Source organism: Leuresthes tenuis, unplaced genomic scaffold (assembly GCF_036924035.1).
Source record: "Leuresthes tenuis unplaced genomic scaffold, fLeuTen1.0.hap1 SCAF_17, whole genome shotgun sequence".
Taxonomy (NCBI): Eukaryota; Metazoa; Chordata; class Actinopteri; order Atheriniformes; family Atherinopsidae; genus Leuresthes; species Leuresthes tenuis.
In genome coordinates this window covers 19,718,206-19,739,789 of record NW_027325371.1, presented here as the reverse complement: position 1 = coordinate 19,739,789, position 21,584 = coordinate 19,718,206, and the positions used below count along the sequence as shown (strand labels likewise).

The following is a 21,584-nucleotide window of genomic DNA, read 5'->3' as shown; positions in this document are numbered from 1 at the left end:
GGATCCATTCAGTCCACTTCCAGTTCAGCCTCTGCTTTCAGACACATGGTCTCACACTGAAGCGGTTTCCGAAGCAACCCTAAAATCATATCTGGGGTGGAGTGCTATCAGAAAAATTCTCAAAGACATTCTTTTTTTTACTGTTACTGTGACCAAACAACTGTAATCGATCCATCTGAGCAGAGCACATTATTCCCTAAGGTCCAGTCATTCCACCAGTAATGATGCAGGTGGAGATGTTCTGGTTCTATATTGAGCAGCTACACCTTTTTTTTATTTAATTGTAAGTAGTGTTTTTACACCTAGGACCGAGCCAAACTGCCTTCCATTACTGACGCCAAAGTCAAATCGAATCTGTGTGTCACGAATCCCAGCTGTACACGGCTCTCTTATCTCCTCCATGTGTTGCAAAGTGGGAGGGGGAGCCAGACACACAATCCCAGGCTTTTTCCAGGCGAACTTAGTGCTGCAAGTGGACGGCGCGGCGGCTCCTGTCGTGCTGGCCGTGACGAGGTGCCGCTTGTGACAGCGCCGTCGGAGTTATAATGAACGCCTTCAGTAAGTGCTGGGATGGACGAGGAAGGTTTTCTGGCAGACGCGTGCGGAATAACAGCGTGCCGTTGTGTCTCCTGGCTCCGCGATGGTGGCACCTTTGCGCACTTTGCCGTCTTCCATCCGGACAAGGGACGCGGGAGGAGAAGTGAGACACCGGCGTCGAAATCTGCACAATTAGCCTATCCCTCTTAGAATAGAACGACGAGGGAATAAGAGGTGCCGTCATGGAGAAACAAAGCAGAGTCAAGGAGGAAACGCCGGCGTCGAAGGAGGAGAAGCGCAAAGGGAAAAAGGCGAAGTCTGGGAAGCTTTTTCGCAAGAAATCGTTCAAGTCTGTGGGGAGCTTTATGAACAGAATTATCAAAACTTTGGGCACTTTCACCCACTTTGGAGACACTGACGCGCAGGACGCGGAGGACGACGACGGGGGGTTTGGAAATGGCGCACCTTGCACCCTGAGCGCCAGCTCGGTTATGGTGAAAGGTGATGCACACGCGTCTTGGGATCGAGTGGCGAAAAACCCTCCGAGCACGTCTTCCTCTCTGTGCACCGGCAGGGAAAAACTACTTTGCCAGTACGGAGACAAAATCCCAGGTGTGCTGGGGCTGAAAAACCACGGCAACACCTGTTTCATGAACGCCGTGGTCCAGTGTTTGAGCAACACCGACCTGCTGGCTGAGTATCTGGGCTTGGAGCGCTACAAGATGGACCTGAGCGACTGCAAAGTGAACGGGATGGTGAAAAGTGACGAGACACGGCTGGTCAGGGGAGAAGTGACGGAGCAGTTGGCATCTCTTGTCAGGGCTCTGTGGACTTTGGAGTACACCCCACAGCTGTCAGTGGACTTCAAGGTATCCCAACAGACCCAAAAGCTAAAGTCTGCAGGTGCATGTAGTGTGTTAACAGTCCAGAAGGTGTTAAAGTTAAGCTTACAGTTGAAACCTGCTGCTGCATTAATAGCTCCTAAGTTTGATCTAACATCATGGCATGTTCTGAAGCCCGAATGATGTAAACGCCACTAAGAGATGCTCGAATGTGGTCTTCTGATAAGAGATGATTTAATATAACATGCAGTGTGGATCCCTGTGACTTCAGTGCTTCCCTGCTAAGTGATAATGAGGTTGCTGCTCGGTGTCACAGCGGTCTGAGGACACAAAGTTCAGCAGGTGTCTGACTGGGATTTTATTTGTCTAGCAGAACGTCTCGTGCTTCTAAAAGAGTTCAACCTTTAAAGATAAACAGGAGCTTCACTCTGCTGTCGGTTTGCTGATAATTTTGTGATTATATTGAAAAAGTTGACCTCCCTGTTTTGTTTTTCTTTAGTTGCAGCTCTTAAGGGAGGTGTTTGCAGTGGGTGTGCTGCTGTTCTGATGCAGAGTACGATGTCAGAGACAGATGATTTACTTTCCACTGTAGAATCTTTCCTCCCCGAGGATCAGGGGCTATGGCAGAGCACTCTGAGGAAACCCTCAGGCTGTCCTATCTACCCTCACTGGGGCGGGGAATGCAGTTTTATCTGCCTGCAGCTTTTTGCTCTGGATTTCTGAGCCGTAGAAGTAGATAATGTGGAGCAGCAAACAAAGAAACTCACAATGGATCTATTCTTAGACATGCTAATTACTCTGCAAGGATGACTACGGAAGTATCTTGACCACTTCTATACGCACGTTTATGTTGTTTTATCACTCGAAGGTGATATCAGGAAGCTGAAGGTTGACCTGAGGTTTGCGGTGGTCAGTTTTTCACGGCATGAGTCGCAGTGTTTGGTGGTCTCTGATGCAGAGAATCCGTTTTTTTTCAGTAAAGCTTCCCCTTTGTTGTGCTCTCCGAAAAACTCCCCCATCAACCAGAATTCATACTGCCCATAAATCTTCACCTTCACACTTTCATTTCCTCCTTATCTTGCAGGATTCCGATATCACATTTCAGCACAAAGATCAGCGGGAGCAGCATAGATAATCTTGCCAAGATCTAAAAGATAAATTAAAAGAACACTGAACATGACTCTTTGTATGTGATGAGATGTTTCCTGTGTTAAGATGCAAACACACACACACACCCTCGCACACACTGCTGTTCTTTGGCCACAGGAGGTCCTGGGTTTGTGCAGCCCGAGTCCTCTGAAATTGCCTGTTGAGTAATACCACAGCTGCCTGGAGAAAGGATTATAAAATGATCAGATAGCTCTGAGGCTTGTGTCTGAGAGGCTGAACGAGCTCCCACTTGCAGCAACCGAAAACGACACCAAGCACTCATGAGCATTTCTACCGAAAGGATTTGTCTTTGTTTAAAATAGCTCTCTTTGATTTGTTGATTTAGGCAGCAGTTGGTTATCAGTCATGCTTCCGAAAGTCATGTGTTTTGTCTTTGGGGGATTAGAAAGGCTCTACCAAAACAGTCAGATTAACCCATTAAGAAGTCAGGTGACCTCTACTGGTGCTCATATTTTGTATTAGATTATATTGAGTGGAAAGGTGTAACTGTAGAACCAATTTATGCATCATCATGTAAAGGTAAGATGTGTTTGACAATATTCTAAAGAAATCTTGCCGCTTTCGTGTACCTGGACTGTAAGCGTAGAATTCTCCTCCTATGATTAGAAGTTCTTCTGAGTGGCCTCCTCTCAGGTCATCTGAGTGCGGCGTCCCACTGAGGAATGAAATAAAACAGCAAAGTCCTTGCTCTCAAGCACATTCCAGCCCCACCAAGCTTAAAGGACAACGCAGGTGGAAGGAGGGAAGCGGCTTTAAGAAGTGTTCACAAAAGATTAAGTGCCACTTTGGTGCTTTGTGATAAGTATCGTGTTCAGTGTGCTCTGAGCTTCCACTCTCACAGATGTGTCTCTGATGTTTGCTGTTGACGGGCTGAGATTCTTCAACCTGGGAGCAGATGTGTGTGTTTGATCTGGACAGGGCTCTTGTGTTTTTCTGACCTCCCCATCCCCACCCGACAGGGCTGTGTGTTTGCGCTGAGGGGCCCGAACGAGGACGAAGCCTGAAACTCAAACAGTTGCTCCACAGCCACCTTATTGTTTCTCATAACACGGAGCCTGAAAAGGAGGGGCGAGATCACTGAACAGAATGTAGTGGTGGGCCGAGTCAGGTGGACTGTTTTAGAAGCTTTTTACGCATCGGCACGTATTAAATCAAATGGTCCCTAATTAACAACAACTGAGGACATATTACAGTGTCATTCATTTAATGAAAACCTCCTTCAAAATGTTGGTAGTGTGCGAAAAAACTAAGTACAACTCGCCTAATCTTTCACTTTTATGTCAAGTAGCTTGTTGAATCACTTTTTGCTGCAATAACTTGAAGCGATTTGTTTCCTTTATGGTTTCATGGTTTTCACACATCGTTGTGGAGGGATTTTGGCCCACCCTTCTTTACAGTGTAGCTTTATTTCTTTGAGCTCTCTGATGGTCCCACCACAGCATTTCAGTCGGGTTGAGCTCTGGACTCTGACTGGACCATTGCAACGCCTCGATTCTTTTCTTCTTCAGACATTCTGTTGTAGGTTTGCTGCTGTGTTTGGGATCATTGTCGGACAGATGGCCTCACATTTGACTCTAGAATACTTTGGTGTACAGAGGAGTTCATGGTGGACTCACTGACTGCAAGGTGCCCAGGTGCCGTGGCTGTAAAACAAGCCCAAATCATCATCCCTCCACCACCGTGCTTGACAGTTGGTATGAGGTGTTTTGGTAATTAATCGAATGCATTTGATTAGCAGCGCCTGGCTGATGCTCTTAATTCCCCTTGAAGCAGGAATGGTGTGCTAACAGCCAGATGTACAAATAAACAGCCCAAAGTGAACACTTATCCAGCCACGGACAGATGGTTTAGTATTTACCATAAGCTAAAGTTTGGGTGTTTTTTTTCTCTCTCAAGTTAAGAGGTCGCACACATCACCACGGCAGAGTGACCATTATGCCAGAGACGGTAATAAAAAGCTCACGGCCTTTCCCCAGCCTTAATTATATTGCTCAGACAATTGCCACCTTCAAAGAGCTGATGGTAATCACTGTTATTGCTTTGCTGTAATGACTGGCTGCACAGCGGCTTCAGGTGAGCGCAGATCACGGTTCATAGTAAATATCAAAGCATCTCCTCCAAACAGGCCTCAATGTTTCAGCGGCATCCGTCTTTTAAAAGGCTGCGTTTTTCCTCAACAGTCAACAAATGCTTCACTGAAAAGTAGAGTTCTGCCGAGTACTTCCCAGAGTCAGAGGTGTGCTATGCATCAGAAGACCTGATGAGAGAACTCTATCGCTCTGTGAAGAGTCTACCTTCAGTTTTTATTCTCAAGAACTACTTTACAAATGCAGTATCATTGTCTGTTTTTTTTCTTGGGTTGTTGCTGTTTTTTTAAGAATTGACCTGGCGGCTCTCCACTGACAGCCATCTAGCTTCACCCGACAACACATTGAAGTGTAGCAGCTATAAGAAGCATATTCCATCTTACAGATTAAAGTCTGTCGCTCCCTCTTCCGTAATCTCTCATCACTGTCTCTGCTTCCTCAAGCTGCCAGCTGCAGTCCATGAGGCTAATTCCTTGCCTAATTAAGTTGGTCACATTTACATCTGCTGTCACATTCCAACGCGATTGCGAATTGAAGTTCGGCGGTCTTCGGTCTCCTTTTAAGCAAAAATGTTGTTCGGAGCTCTTGTTTGACATAAAGATTCTCCGATTGTGAGGCAGTGAAGGTAATACTTTCAGACAGTAAAATATTCTTTAACGAGCTTGGTTTTTAAGAGGGGTAGACGGAGGCAGAATTTGTAAATCCGAAATGACTCTGCATCAGTCAAAGTGTGAAATGGGTGGAGAAGCGTGAAGAGCATTGGTGCAGATTTGCAATTCTAGGGTTCCTCTGATCAGCGTTCTGTGGAAGCTGCTCATTCAGAAACAATAGTTGGACTAATAAACCTATGTGAGCTGTGCCTGAGAGTCATATTTTAAGATAATTACAAACGTAGAGGCATTCCAGAAAGGCTTTTCGAGATGCAGCTTAATTCTAAAATGCTGACAATTTGGAACATTCACCGTGGAGTTGCACAACTCTCTTCCATTACTAACAGTTTGCTTACTCAGAAAACACACCAAAGTCTAATAATGATGCACAATAATGACGCTTTCATCACGTCTACTTCTCTCTCCCTCCAGACTGTGGTGTCAAAGTATGGGTCACAGTTTCGCGGTAATTCCCAACACGATGCCCTGGAATTCCTCTTGTGGCTGCTGGATCGGGTCCACGAAGACGTCATCCTGGCGTCTCACAACAACAACAACAAGGCCAAAGCTCCTGGAAAGGTATGTCTCACCAGTCCTCCATAAGAAGAGCTACCCCACAGTATAACCTGCTCCAGTAACAGCAGCAACATCGCGAGGAATGTGGGGCCTTAAACGGGTGTTGTAACGTGCTAATGTTGATGCGAATCCGGATGATAAAAGAATGAAACGTCGGTCTTAAATGGTGTTTATTGTCGCTCAAGTCAATCAGGTTTGTACAGGAATATTTCTAAAAATCCACAGATCTCTCCATGATATTTATCTCCTCCCAGGTTAGCTGCAGGCCTCAAAATTTGTTCTTCAGACCAATTTTTATGCCACCAGAACCAATGTGGCAGCCCCGTACTGTGCAGCCTCCCTCTGTGTCGAACGCTTTGCCTGCAAAATAAAGCGAGGACGAGTATGAAGATGTGGTGTTGGCTTTTCTTTCAGCGTGTCCCCTTCAGGAGGTATGCCTGCAGGCGCCGTGCATCCTGATGCTTCTAGATTGGAACTTTGAACTGCTGTGCTGCGAGCCATTAAAGCAGAACATTCATGTATTATTAAAAACATGTTTTTACTTTTTGAAATAGATAACCCCTTATTATATAGTTGAATCAGGTGAGAATAAACTTAAACTCTGTTGCTGTGGGTGAGTCATACATGTAGCCCTACTCAGACTCGGCGCCCTTTATTACTCAAAACAGTATTTTTTTCCATCGCTACAGCATCAAGTGGGATGGTCGGGTATCGAGCTGATTTAACAGTTTGAAATACAACATCCTTGAATGATGTTGAAATACAAAGTTGCATGAATGATGCAGAGCCTTTCCTTGTGATTTGTAGCCTCAGTTTAAAAGAAGGCTGTATTTTTGGAAAGTGCACACTCAGCAGAGTTCATAAGTAGCCAAGGTTATGTCGCCTTTTTAGGCTGGTCTGTCTTCAGAGGGTGAGATCTGTGAGATGCGACAGAGAGGACATAAGGAGCAGGTTGGCTTGATCCCTAAGTCAGTCTTATTTTACATCCATAGTTCCACGGTTCAGACAGATGTCTGATGCCATATAACTACCCCCCCACCCCCCTCATCAGCCGTGCTTCCCTTTAATTTCGGCTGAGAGTGAAGGATGGAGTGAGGCTTTTTGGTGGGGAGCCAGGCATATCTTTTGGTGCACTTTGGATGTGGCGAGGACATGACGGGAGGCTGGGATTGGAGAGTTGCTGATAAGGTCTGCATGTGGCGCCCCAGGAAAAATGTCGCCTCACCTCGTTAACACCTAAAGGAGCCTGTGAGGTGTGGAGGACACGAGGCTTAAAAGATCGACTTTGAACCCCTGGAACTAAATTCTATTTGGGCATTTCCTTTCTCAGCTTTTAGCCCTCTTCTGAACATGTAAATGTCCATTTTGCATTTTTATTGCTTTAAATTTTTCTTAAATTACCCTGAAATTGTGTCCAATTCGTTTGACCTGAGCAATACACACACGTGGCTGATAACACAGTGGCACTCTAAGCTCTTAATGCGAGTAATGGCAGGCACTGTGGATGTCGTCGGGCTGGTGAACAGTAGGAGATGACAGCTTGTCTGTTGGATATTTAAAAAAAACAGTAAGGAAACGACAGACTTGCGTCAGATTGTACCGGAGCCATATGCGTGTATCACGGTTGCGTGCGTGGCAACAAGTTCAGGTAGAGGTTGGAAAGCTCTGTGTGTGATGAAGTGCTAAAAAACAACATTCACACAGACACTCCTACAGCTTTTCTTTTATCATATAAACGCACTCTTTTTACTGTATGCAGCGCTTTGTCTCTGAAGGAGGACTCTTCGACACATTGATGTGCAAAGAAGCAAGCCGCCAACCTTCTGGTTGATAAGGATCTTTCTGAATGAGAGACTGGATGGGTCACCATGAAATCCAGTATGGATGATGATGTTCCCTCACCTGCTGAACTGGAACTGCTTAGATGAAGCCCATTTGACTTTTTTCATGTCATTATTTTCCTCCTATAATCAGCTTAAGCTATACTTTTTGCTAATTAGCACACACTGGAAGGCTTTCACTCCTGACTAAAACGGTAGCAAACAGTCGCTGGAATGGCTGTCGATACTCTTATGTGCAAAATATTGAGGGACAGCTGAGGTCTACAGAATGTCTGCTTTGGTGACATGTCTGGCAGCGCTGCTGTCTGCATTGTACTTTGGGCATCATTCGTCCGATCAGCTTAACAGCTGTGAGGACAGCGATGTTCGTCTAAGCGTGAGAACATTTGAGTGCTTTTTTTCCCTGCTTTTGGGATTATTCAGATGGTCTTTTTGGATTTTTGGGAACAGTTTCTTGTCCTCTGTTGTGTGGTCAATTGCTTTGGGTTGAGCCAAGTGAAGTCATCAAGTTCCCATACCGATGACTTGTTTAAACATTATGATCACATTTGTGACTCCCCCCCCCCAACCCCTTAGGTTCACATCCAACTCAACTCCCTGGATAAACGATGACATCTGTTGTGAGAGGAAACAAAGGGCGTAGATGGAAATTTTGCCCTAATTTTTTTCTGCCAGATAGATTTTGATGAGCATGTCAACGCAGATGTTTAGTCCAGCTGTTCTTACCTTTAGAAACGAGGTTAAAAAAATGAATAAAAAATATGCCAACACTTGTATTCCCAGCAGTCAGCGGTTTTGATTCATGTTATTGTGCCATTCATACACTTTTAGTACCTTTTTTTTTAATTATTACTCCTGCTGGCACCACATTTGAAGATTTATTTCTTACCTAAGGGTTTTTTTTTTGGTTGATTTACTGGGAAGACTGTTCTCCTTTTTACACTTTGTAATTGTTTTTCCTTGCTTTTTTTCATCCCGTTAAGCACTCATGCCTAGGTTTTGATTAAAGAATTGACAGCAGAGATACAGGCAGTTAAAAGGAGAGACGGCGTATTTTCACCGCAGCGTTTGAGTAGATATCTCAGCAGTGAGATGGGGAGAGAGCAGCAATATGGCTTTTGTCCAGAGTAGAAAATCTCTTGTGACAGTTGTCTCTTATGTTTGTCCAGGCCTTCTGCTATCAGCCGGGGTCGGCTCTTTGCAGACATCAGAAGTTGTCATGGATTTCACTTTTATCAGTGAGGAAGCATGCAAGTAGATAAACACTCCGCTTAGTATCGCCGCTGAGAGGGAAGTAATTCCAGTAATTCTGTCTCCCTGTGAATCATGGTTTACTCCTCATCTTATCAACTGTTTTGTTCTTCATAATGGTGACGTAGTGGAGCTCTGTAGGAATGTACAGTAATGCTGTGGAATGCGGCCTGATATCGCGTCCCTCCCTCAAATTAAGCAGAGGGATTCGCACCACTCTCAGATATCAAGTCAGTCAGTTTTTGGCCTGTTCTTTAGTTGTTTTTTTTTAATGTTTGGCTGGTGCATCTCAGTGTGAATCTCCTCAGCTTGGCTGGGGCTCAGTTTTACCAGTCCAAGCACGTTCTCACTCGCAGACGAGGATTCGTCAGGTCCCGTCCTCTTCTGCAGACCTGTGCTAGTTAGTTTGAAGTTTTTCTTGTTTGTAACCTTTTGAGCACATAAAAACCAGACCCTAAGGAGGAAGTACGGATAATGGAACTCCCCAGTATCCCTCTGTAGCTACAGACCTGTTGCGCTGGCTTTGCCCTTCCAACTGCTGGGTGTCTTGAATGGTTTGTGCTTACACTACACAGATTCCAGCGTTTGCTGTTGACTCCCTATGGCTTAGACTCATGCAACGCACATTCTCTCTTGCTTTGTTGATCGTTTATTGCTTAGGAAACACAGTGCAAGTGTGAATATCTCTCTCTGTCTGTACGTGTGTGTGTGCGTGTGTGTTTCTTCCCGTTGGCTTTATGAATGTACCTCTTTGTTAGTGGCTGGAAGAAAGGGACACTTGTGCACCCTGAGAGTACTCAGAGGAGAGTGCAGTAAACAGCAGTGGCAATCAGAGATATTAGGGATAGTAATAGCCTAGTCGGCCTTTTCGCACAGCATTTGCGAAATATTGGCGCAAAACAAGTGTTCTTAATCCACCGCCGTTCACCTTTGCTTGTTACGAGGTGGCTTAGGAGCACATCTGTGTGTGCTTTTAAATAGCAGACAGCTGTTCCAGCATCACAGCATAGTCGATTAGAGCAGTGGTTTCTCCCACGTTGCCTGTCTCTTAAACACACACACACACCGATTTGGCTCTGTGATTAGCTCCACATCTTGGAGACTCATCAACTACAACCCCCTTCTCTGACTCTTTACCTTAGAAAAAGTATGTTGATTCCCAACGACGGTGCGTCAGTCAAGCATTAAACCGGCAACATAAAAGAAAAAGAAAAATGGGCTGCTGCAGCGATTCTGCATAGCAAAAGGCCCGTTGAAATGTTAAATTGTAGCTATTCACATAATGTGCCTGATCAAGCAAAAGCACTGTTTTTGTACAAAAACATCAAATCTATTTTTCATAATTAGAACCACAGGAAGATGCATTTGAATGATCTTGCCAGGAAGTTGCCCCACAAATAGTGTAAATCTGCAGATCATTTACAGTGAGGACTTAGCGGGGATCTTATCGAGGAATGTTAGCAAAGACAGTGATCTGTGTTAATGTTAGTGAAAACCAGCTGTACAATAACTCCTGAGAGTCGGTGTGTCTTTACCAAAGTTTTACTGGATCAAAACCTTTGATAGTGGCTGATAAAGCCATTTACCACATCCTTCCTGCTCGTTAACAGCAAAATAATCATAATTTGGCCCTCAAATTAAAGTTGTGCTGTTATTTTCCTTCTTTGAGATATGATTTGTAATTTTTTTTGTGTGGTTGTTGAATGAAACAAAGTTTTAAGCGTGGTTTATTATTGTCATTCTTGCAGAACATGCTTATAAGCGCTCTTCTAACTCTATATAGACCTGTCTGCTGCTTTTGACATGGTCAATCATAGCATTCTACTACCTATACTCTGACTTGGGCATCTCAGGGGTGGCACACTCTTGGTTTCAACTGTGCCACACCCGGCATTCTTTCAAATGTCTAGTTGCCCTGAGGACTCATTTTGTCTGCAGTGTACACCTTCTCCTGTCGCCATCTGCTTGCATTCCTGTATCACCTCTATGCAGATGACACCTGACTCAACACTTTCAGCAGTAGCTTGTCTTATGTATTCGCATGTATGAAGGAGTGCCACCTTCAGCTAAACCTCTCTAAGAATAATGTATTGGTCATCTCAACCCAATCCATCAACATAAAAATGTCTTCCTTTATTTATCTCTCCAACAGAGAGAGCCTACTCCTAGGCTCCTGTCAGGCACATGTGGCCCTGCCTTCCCTACACACAAAGCAGTCGTAATCCAGATGTCATGATGGGGAAATAAGCTCCCAAATGCTATCAGAGCGAAGGTGTCCCTCTCCACTTTCAAGACATCTCCCCTCTCCTAACAACCTGACTCTTAACCTGCATTTCCTTTCCTTTCCACCTCTGTATTTGCTCCAGCTGTACTATCCTTTTAAAAAGATTTAGCACTTAATGCTCACGCAGGGGTTTCCTATTGCACTGTAGCTTGAACAGTGTTCATCACTTCTAAATTGCTTTGGATAAAATCATCTGCTAAATGTGATGTAAACCAGCAGAGCGGTTGCCTGCGTGTGGTTAGTTCTGCTCTCCGTTCTAATCGAGGCGAAATCCAAATGACTCAGTTGGGATTCTTGTGTGCGTTTCCTCTTCTCTGGCTTTGACTCCGTCTGTCCTGCCAAGCTGAAATGACTTCCTGTGGCTCGGAGCCACCCAGCTGGAAAAGCAGCTCGCAGGGTCGGGTGCGAATATGACCATTTTGTTTTTGAGGTTTTGGCTGGTCTTTGTCCCACATCAGTGACTGGCTCACTCCAGATACCTTGGTGATCTAAAATGAACTTTTAATGACTTGAGTCCAAAATCCCTTTGTAAATAGTACCAAAAAGTGGCACTGCTTTCTGCGAACAATCCCACAGTTCATTACAGTTGAGAAATGGCCACAGCTCACAGCGATGACTCCGAAATAATGATCATGAGTGCCTGAAATCTCTTTCCGCTCAATGGGACCATCGCGTAAGGAATGATTTCAAACCCAGCCCAAGTGTTTGTGTTAAAGTCAGCATCCCTCTATCAGTTATGGAGGTTGGATTTGCAACTGTGCTTGCTGCCAGAGGCAGCTCTTTAGGTTCAGGGTTTCTGACTGTGGCACAGGTGCAGTTTCCTTCTACCTATCTGAGCGCTCCAGACAACACGATCCGTCAGCAGAGATTTGAATAACAGTTAACGGCACAGATGGCGGCTCCTGCTCTGCAGGGTATTTCTCATAGGTTGTGGTCAGCTTTCAAATAAAGGGAGGCACGGTTAGTATTTGCTTTAGTGTGATTTTGAGTTATGTGAAAGGCTAAATAAGGTCTAATTTCTTTACAAATGAAAGCTTGAATCAGCAGAACACAAACCTTTTAAAGGGCATTGTTTGAACGCTCATTGATCTGTCTTTAAACGTGCTTCGCCCTCTGAGAAGAATACCGTGCTTCATCTTATTTTGTCCAAAACCCCGTTGTTAAATGAGCTGACGGATTCCTTGTTTGATATAAAGAAATTCACTCCAACACAAATGACTCACAAGCCTGCTGGGTCTGACTGGCACATAATACCAAGTCCAGTGATTTAAAAGATTCACATTTGCTGAGTGGAGGCTTTCCAGGGAGCATGTCAATTAAATTGCCTGAAAACAGGCTGACTGGAATGATTTAAACAGTTGTTGATAGAATTTATTTAAGCAGAGAGGCGTGCCTGTCACGCTAAGTCCAGTTTTAATGTGTTATCTTGAGTTAAATTGAATCTGCCTGGAAAGCAATAATTATCAATTCTGTCTCTGCTGTAAGAGACGCTGCCTTCAACCAGAAAGCTCAAGTCTATTTGTTTTTCTTTGATTTAATACCTTTTTTTTTTTTTAATAACTTTTCAGCACTATCTCCGTGTAAAACGTATTAATCGCCCTTGGTTATCACCTTTAAAACTTGCTTCTGTTGACGTATCTAGTTATTTTATCCTTGTCTGTGTAACCATAGTCATCAGAGGCAGGAGGGTGATGATTTAAAGAAAAAAAAAACCCCTCATCAGCTCAGGCCTTGATTAGAATTAATTTCTCCCTCCGTGCTCTCCTGCTGCTCTCTCACAGACGGAACAAGTCTTCTTAAGAGTTCTATTTACATACAAAGGTTTTTCCTCATTTAAAGGAAACTGTCTTCTTTTGCTTTCCTTCCCTTTTAGAGGATGAAAGAGACAAAAGGGGCATCATTGACTATTGACTGGCTCCACTACACCCTAAGGGCTCAAATGTCGTTCTGATCCTTTGATATTTACGGTAACAAACCGAATATCGACTGAAGCAAGAATTTAATGTGACATTATTATGCTGTAATGGCACCTATTGTGTTATGTAGAATTTGTAGTTGCCATGCTTAAGACACCATAGCAGGATATCCACATGAACAAACCAAACCTTATCATTAAGCAGTAACCTGCTGTTACTGTAAAAAATGTGTTTGAGCCAACATGGGGCTTTGATAACTGATTACTTTTTAAATATTAAACAGGTGGTGTGTACCTCTCCCTAATAAGAACATTCAAAATGCCACTGGGTAATATATATGATTCAGGGAAGATTCATTTTTTTTTTTTAAATGGAGCGTTTTGATTTGATGCCATCTGTTGCATCCATCCATCTATTTTCTATGCCCGCTTAATTCTCAGAATTTCTGTTACTTCAGATCTATATAATACTTTTTATAGATCTTTTTTCACTTTGATTTTTGATGTACAAGTCTGGAAGACATTTGTCAGTAAAGTTAGCTTACAGTATGACGGCACCAAAAACTGTTGCTCTGATCCATGCAGAAGGTTTCTTAAGGAGTCTTAAGCATTAAATCGGGCTTATACATTCTGTAATTACTTGACTGTGGATAAGTTGTCTGGACAAACTCATCAATATTCGTGCCTTTATCTTGTTTTTTGTTGCGGTTCTTGCTTGTGCTTCATCCAGGGCTTCCATAGGTGACATGACACCGGGTGAGTGGTCCGATCCTTCATGCAATCGCTGCATTTCATCAATGCGCTATAGACTATTTTTTTTTTTAGAGGAAGGAACATAGTACATTACACAGACTCCAGACTTGATCGACGTGTACTGGAGTAGCGTGCACACCACTTAGTGTGAAAGTCTTGCTTTGATTCAGTCGTTGATCTGTAGCAGACCCTTATCCAGGGGTCCATATACTGATGAAATTACGTCTTTAATGTAAGACTCTGGTTTCATTGTGGTTTGCTTTTTCTTTCCATCCGGAACAAAAAGCTACGCCTTCCACTTTTCCAGATGCAAAAGTGAAATTTTTCCTAATTATATGTTAATATCAGGGATAGCAAGGATATGATAAAATTACTCGAATGTATTCCCGAATGTATTCCCACCATCCCAGGACAATCTCCCTGTCTGAATTTTAGAAAGCGTTTATCAGCTGATGAGCTACACTGAGTTCATCTTTGGTAACAATAAATGTCAAATCAGCTTCACTTGTCATTTTAAAAGCCTGCCACCGTCTTTCATTAAAATGTAAGTATCGTGAAGGAAGTGTGGAAATTCTGCTTTCTGTCTTTGACCCTCATGTCTTTCAACAAAATATGAAGCCACTGCTTGCAGCCTTTAAAACAGAAAACCGAGGAAAAAGCTGCTCCTCCTTCCACCTGTGGTCGCTTGGCAACCTCTCCGTGGCAGCAGGACCCTGGGAAGATGCTGCATCTGATCAATAGTGGCCTGGCACGTTGCACCGTCACCCCTTTGAGGTTGCACCACGCTGCTGCTTCAAGTTTTCAGTCTATGACAGGCAGAGTATTGCAAGCTAGAGTCACTCAAAGGCATAGTTGCTCTTGTGAGTAATTTGGAGCCCGCGGTCCACTTTCTGTTGAGAAACGCTGAAAACCCAGCGGGGCGTTAAAACTCAGACAGAGAAATACAGCGGCAGGTAATAAGGTCTGGGTCATTCTTGCAGTGACTGACTGCCCACTGAGAATGAATGCAGTAGTCTTCAGAAAAATTGAAAGGTGAAGTGGGGAAAAACGCAGAGAAACCAGGACTCGCTATTTATCATTTTAATTGTATTTAGCGCTGCTCTGCTTTTTGCAACCCTATTCAGCATCTTTGTTTGTGAGTCCCTCTGAGGTGAGATTATTAAGGCTGCTGACGAAAGGCTTTTAGCCACGTTGAAGGTCCTATTCACTACCCTCAACGTATGAGCAGCCAAAGGAAAAACAGTCTTCAGTTGCTCCTCGCTCTCTTTCATTGCTCTTGTTGAAAGCACTTTCTTTTCAATCTGCTGATGACGCAGAACAATCAAAAGCACATATTTTGGTTTTGGTTGAGACTTTAGGCTTATGATTCTGAAATGGAAGAATGAATCCGTATGGATAGTTTTCAAACCCAGAGAACCAGAGTAAAGATGCAAAGTTAACACCGTGCTATAGTGCCAAATAATGCCACTGAGATGATCAGAGTGACTTGTTCAGAGGATGTTTACACATGAAACGCCATCACAATTACATCAGCTGCTGAGAGTTACAATTAGCCTCAAAGCACAAATGGTGAGCCAAAGTGTCATCACAGTTACGGGAAGTCTCAGGACTTGTTTACTGTAAACCATGATCGTATGAGATATGGTTCCCAGTACAATACATAGAAGTTCCAGAGACAGTCGCCACTTTGAATGAATCGGTTCGGTGTGGTGTCTTAAGCAAATGAAACATTTCAGAGTTACGAATCAAAAGCAAAACATTAGCTTTGCACTCGAATTTTACTTTTTGACTCTTAATTGATCACTTGGCAAAAATTCATTATGTCGTTCGTTCCGTTGCATAGAAAGGGTCAGAAATAGGTTCATTTAAAAAAAGCAGAGGCCCTCAGAGAGTGCCTAATGTATTCTAGAAGTTAATCTTTAAATCTACATTAATGTTCTTATCTTGCAGATTCTTGCTTTTTAACCTCACCAAGTGTTTCTTTAAAAAGAATAAACCTTTTGGATTGGCTCATTCAGATTGTATGAAATATGAGGCGTCATTTGGAAGAGGACATTTTGTCAACCTCTCAGATTTTTATCCATTTTTCTCCCTTGGTAGGAACATGGTTCAGCTCTGTGATTGGTGGGTCCTCTGTGGAATTACAGTCCCAAAAACAAAATCAGGAGTCATATTTTTTCCTTAAGTGGTTGGAATCGGTGATCGCAAACTGTCCGGCCTGATATGCGACCACGAATAACAAGCTACCTGAAAGCTTTTCCGTGTAAGTTTTAACGGCTCTGAAGAACAGAAGACTTAGCTCGCTGGCAGAGGGTGCATCAGACAGTGAGTAGGACATTGTTGCCAATTTATTAGCCGTGCAGCTCTCAAGTTGAACTTTTAATGCAAAGTTTGAGTTAAGTGCCAAAAGCGGCCCAGCTCCAAGCTGAATTTAAGCTTTTGAACAACCTTAAGTCCTCGCCAGCTGTGCACAGTGTTCCCGTATTAACTTCGGTTTAGGACCTGGAGCGGTTAAAGGTTATTGTGGAAGCAAAATAAATAATAGTGGTCGTGTTTTTTACATCCCACGTCTTATTCACAGTTGCCTGTCAGACAAGTGTGCTGAAGTGTCTTAAGGTAAGTTTGCCCTTCCTCTTCACCTGTCAGTCAAAACCGAAGCAGATTCAAGCTGTTCTGCTGTATTGCTTTCTAGCACGCTGCAATCACTCAGATACAACCCTGAGGTCAATTTGAATGCAAACACCAACGTCTTAGCACTCTGCATGTTCGCAAAGGCAACCCACCCAGAGTGCTCGATGGCGAGTAATAATGGGCTGAAGGGTCAGAGAGAAAAGCTTCCAGCATCACTATTATTTATAGACTATTTATAAAGAGGGCAACCACACGAAAGCATGCTGTGCTGGAGGATACTGTCCATTATTTATCATGTCAGCTGAATACACCACTTACTCAATAACTCTTCGCTCTTGCTCCATCTGCATCTGCCGATCAGCGAACACACACACACACACACATGTGCGTCGTCTTTCCGCCCCCCTCCACCACATCGTTCTCTCGCCTTCTGAGCTGCTCAGTTACGATCAGCACCGGGATCAAGGTGCTGCTGGCTGCAGGTTCTCTATCACTCCGCTGTAGTGCTTTCTCCAGCTGAAGTACACGACCGTCCGAGTGTCTGCGTTTCCACGGCTCGTTTGAATAATTCACCTCTGGGCCATTACTGAGCTCTACCTCCCTTTATGTCCCTGAGAAAGCATCGGAACGAGACAGGTGGTCGGTCTGTGAGGACAGTTAGGGCATGAGGAGGGGGGGGGGCATTTCCTGTTTTTCCCCTCACTGAAATGAAAGTGCCTGAGTTCCTTTACAGTGGATCAGCTCGCCGAGATGAATCACCTCTCGCAACAATTTGTGGGTGAATTATTGAAAGCCTTTCCGGTGGGACAAAGTGTACCGTTAACCTGTGCAATTTCAGGCTTTTGTGCTGAGGTACAGCTGTCCAGGAGTCAACAGTTTTGGGTTTGATAGAGATTTGGGAGTTTAATGGTTTTCTGTTAGTCCACATCGCCCCTATTGAAATGAATCAGTGAATGTAGGCCAAGTTATCTTTATCATGCACATGGGAAAGCCCTTTTAACAAAATACAGTCAAATGCAAAAAAAGAAATTTAAATAGAACATACAAAGAAGTAATCTGGTCCTAGCCAGCCATACTGGTTCAGCCTTTTTCCAATTCCTCTGTCATGAACTTTAACATTCAACATTCGAACTGAGCGTTCCTGGCTTTTGGTTGACCGTGCTGAGACGTTCACTCCTGGGAAGACTGACAAATGTCTCGAGTGTTCAGAATAATCTTTCTCACTGTAGAATGATGGACTCTCAGAAAGTTTGGAAATCTTCCCAGCATGATGGGCAGCAATGGTTGCTTCTTTAAGATCAATGCTGATGTCTGTTCTCCCATCAAGCAGCTGTGAGTTTGCTTATCACAACCCGCTCCTCTCTCTCTCTGTTACTCAGCTTAAATATCACACTTTGGGAACTCTGACAGTGCTGCGCCAGCATCTTGACTCGAGCCCAACACTCGGATGCTCATTGTGTCTTTGCCACTTTACTAAATCCTTGAAATCGGTTGCATCACTCTCAGGTGGCAGGATGAGGGAGTTGAGTTTTGGGCACTGCTACAAGCCCATCTCCTGGCATTGGTACTATTCATAACTAGCAGAGAAATATGATGGTCTGGTAGGTCTGTGAAAGAAATTCCCCGAACGAAGCATATTAGATGCGTTTGGCTCCACTTTAAATTTTTTTTTTAATGTTTTGGTTATAGAAAAACATGGTTTGCCTTTTTAACGCTTTAATCAGATTAATGGTCCAGTGTGGATAAAAATGGCTGCATGTAACCACCTTAATCAGATCAGACTGATCTGATCTGTCTCAATCAGAATAATTTCTAATCCTATCAGAGTGGGCTGTGTAAACTTTTTCATGAAACACCGTTTCTCTTTGAGTGGAGCAGCTATGGTCCTTCTGCCACTGAGCTCATGAAACATTTGATTCACGATGGAATAATCAAAACGTGTTAGATCTTGAAAGTGAGACACTTTTTCCTATGTCATTAGAAATATTAGCTCATCTTGAATTCGATGGTAGCAACACATCTCAAAAGTTGTGCAGCAAGATCCAGGAAAAAACAAGTGATGCTAAAACAAAAAAAAAACAACCGGCAAAAGGATGTCACATCCAATTAGATTGATTGGCAATGAGTCGGCAACACGGTCGGGCAAAAAAAGAGCACCTTAGAGAGGCAGAGTCTCTCAAAAGTAAAGACTTTGAATGTCTATCATCTGAAGTGCATGATGTCATCAAAAGATTCAGAGAATCTGGAGACATCTTTATGCACATCTCTTTATTTTGTGTTCATGTAAACACGTTTACCTGGTTTAGATTTCTATTCCAAATGATTTCAATTTAGATCGAAGAAAAAACTGCTTATGTAAACATGGGATGCATTCAGCTCAGCCTGCACTTACAACCACCTAAATTATATCACCACCAGCCTCAAAGAAATCTGTAGTTCTGTCAAATTCACTCGTGAGGTCCTTTGTTTGGTCCTGCATCAAAGTTCTGGTATGCAACTGAAAGTTCCTACCTTCCAAAAAGGTCTTTGAATATCTCCAGAATAGCTATGGCAAAAACAACAAACCAGCCTTCTGTTCACTCAGCCAAATCTGTTGCTGCTTTGTCTGCCACGTGATGCCAGCAAGCCAACCAGGTCATGGCCAAACGCTCAAAATGACTCAATTAGCCTGATGCTGGTTTATTCCTGGCAAAATAAGTTTCCCCTGGACGAGTTCCAACTCGTCCCAAACTGCCTCACCATAACTGATAATGAGACCCAAGTCAATCTGAGGTGGAAATAATGGGAATTTTATAAATGGACTTGGAAATGAGTTTGTGCACTGCCGTTATTTTGATTAAACACCAAAGATGAGGATACACAGGGAGTGTGAATGTTAAAGGCCCGTGTGTTTGCATGTGCTTTAAATGTGTGTGTTGTGCTCTGTTGGCAGAGGAATAAAATTCTGGAAGGTAAGTGTAAAACTAAAAAAGGAGTGAAATCTCACACCCTGTGCCTTTCCCTTTTTCTCCTGTCCATCCTTCCTTCTTTTAAAAATAGCTCCCCTGAGTCATTTTTTTCTTCCCCTACGCTCAGCCTGCCTGTTTGAACACATTTTCACCAAGCAGAAGCTGGCATATTATTCTGACAGGCAATTTCAAAGATAGTATCTCAATTTCAGACTGGCCCATGGCATCTCTTGAGATGGCCTCCTGCTCTGCTGGGGGTCATTTCGCAACCTGTGAAACAATTTCTTGGACCAGCACCAGTTCACAGCTTATACCGTGGGAACCGATATCTGGCCACGATCATTTAGATGACTTGGGTCTTATCAGTACCACATGTCAGAGGACGTGTAAGCTGTCCCTCCTTCTCAGTGTGCCTCGATGCCCGAGCAGCTGCTGTTAACACGCAGCTGACACCTTCCAGTCTATTAACTTGGCAGAGCCGGGCATGGATTTCTGAGAGGTGATAAGACCAACTGGGTCTGCACTCGGTGGCCTCTGTGTTGTTTTGTTATCTCTACATAAAGATTGCCATGAAATCCAATATCAGATGTGCAGAAGGAAAACAAGGAGTGGAATGCTGTGCTTTAGGTCTGCTTAAATAAGCAAATGTGTGAAGGTTTGCACTCTTCAGCGCTCACATAGATTTCTCACCTTTAGAAGATCAGCTGTGCTGAACATCCTCTTTTGGCCGTCGTGACACGAGAGGAGGGGAATGTGACAAAGGAGTGGAAGCTCTTGACCTCCACGCAAATAAGGTCAGGTTTTGTCATCGTATGCGCCTGATGAGGCACATGCAGCCCAGAAGTCGGCTTTCAATCTGGAGCTTGGTTATTGCAAAGCTCGCATACTTTTAGAAGAGTGGACTCAGGATTAGAAATGTTGTTGCAAAGGATTCTTCTGTCTCTATGTGTGCGCGTCACGCTGATTTCTCAGACACACACACGCACTTCCCTCTCACCCTTAAAAATTCTAAACCTCCTTTCAGCTCCGTTTGTGAGAGGAGGTCATGCTCCAGCTGCCAGCCTGGGAAAAGTGTTTGCCGAGTACAGGACCTGAGGAATAGTAAACAGTGAGAGTCTGTATCAACGGAGAAAGCTCAGAGTCTTTCCTTTTAGCTAGGTCAGCCTCGAGTAAAAGCACAACCAACACGATATGATGACTGAAATACCTGACTTTTGCACCTGGTTGTTTTGGGACTGATGGTGTGATTGTTGAATGCTAATTATCTAACAGGGTGTTTTTTTCTCCACCTGAAAAGGTGAGAAATGGAGTTGGTACTGTACATAAATATTCAAACACTGATGCATTTTAGTTTGTTGCACAGCCGTTCCACAGTATGATAAAAGGGTTTTATCTTTTGTTGAAAAATGCTCACTCCCCGTCTTGCTCAACCCACAAGTCGATTATTATGTAGCTAACTTATTGGCTCCGTCAGCGGGTAACGAAATCCAAGTGCGGGAATCTCAGAAACCCACTAATTAAAATGTTACAGATGTGGGGGGAAAAAAATCCTTTCAACCCATGACAACAACTGACTTTTTCAACATATTTGATCTTTTCAGTTGTTTGAAACGGTGCCTCACAGATGGAGTTAACTCAAACAAATGTCATCTCTGTAATTTGAATACACAATTTTCTCCCCATTCAGGCTCAGAAAGCCCTCCAATTCCATCACAACATCTGCAGGTAACTTTTGCCAATTATACGAGTCTGAAATTTGTAGCTATATCAAAGAGGTGCCTGAAAATAAAGAATATATGGACAAAGGGAAAAAGACCAGGCTTCTTAAGATGATCTGCTCTGAGTGGAACCGAATATGGTGGTGAAGATTCTGCGGTTGTTTTGCTGCCTCTTGGACTTGGCAGCTCACGGTCATTGATTCGGCTATGAATCCATCCATCCGTTTGCTCTAACCGCCTAATCCAATTCAGGGTCACAGGGGTGCTGGAGCCTTTCCCAGCTGCCATCAAGCGAGATGCTTGGTACAAGTGTGGACCGTTTACTATTTGTTTTAAGGAAAGCGTTCTCGTTGATCTTTAAATCTGAGATTGAGGGGTAGT

The 21,584-nt window shown here is 43.6% G+C and overlaps 1 protein-coding gene across 2 annotated transcripts in view; it reads left to right on the top strand.

Annotated features, from left to right (window-relative positions):
- The first annotated feature begins 427 nt into the window (after nucleotides 1-427).
- usp43b (ubiquitin specific peptidase 43b) overlaps nucleotides 428-21,584 on the top strand; it is a 58,344-nt gene continuing 37,187 nt past the window's right edge. The window contains exons 1-2 of one of the 2 annotated variants that reach the window (XM_072368931.1): nucleotides 428-1,406; nucleotides 5,719-5,865. In XM_072368931.1, coding sequence (XP_072225032.1) covers nucleotides 780-1,406; nucleotides 5,719-5,865 — 774 coding nt within the window. In that variant the 5' untranslated portion in view covers nucleotides 428-779. The remainder of the gene's footprint in view (nucleotides 1,407-5,718; nucleotides 5,866-21,584) is intronic. The other variant, XM_072368932.1, reaches the window with a different exon arrangement.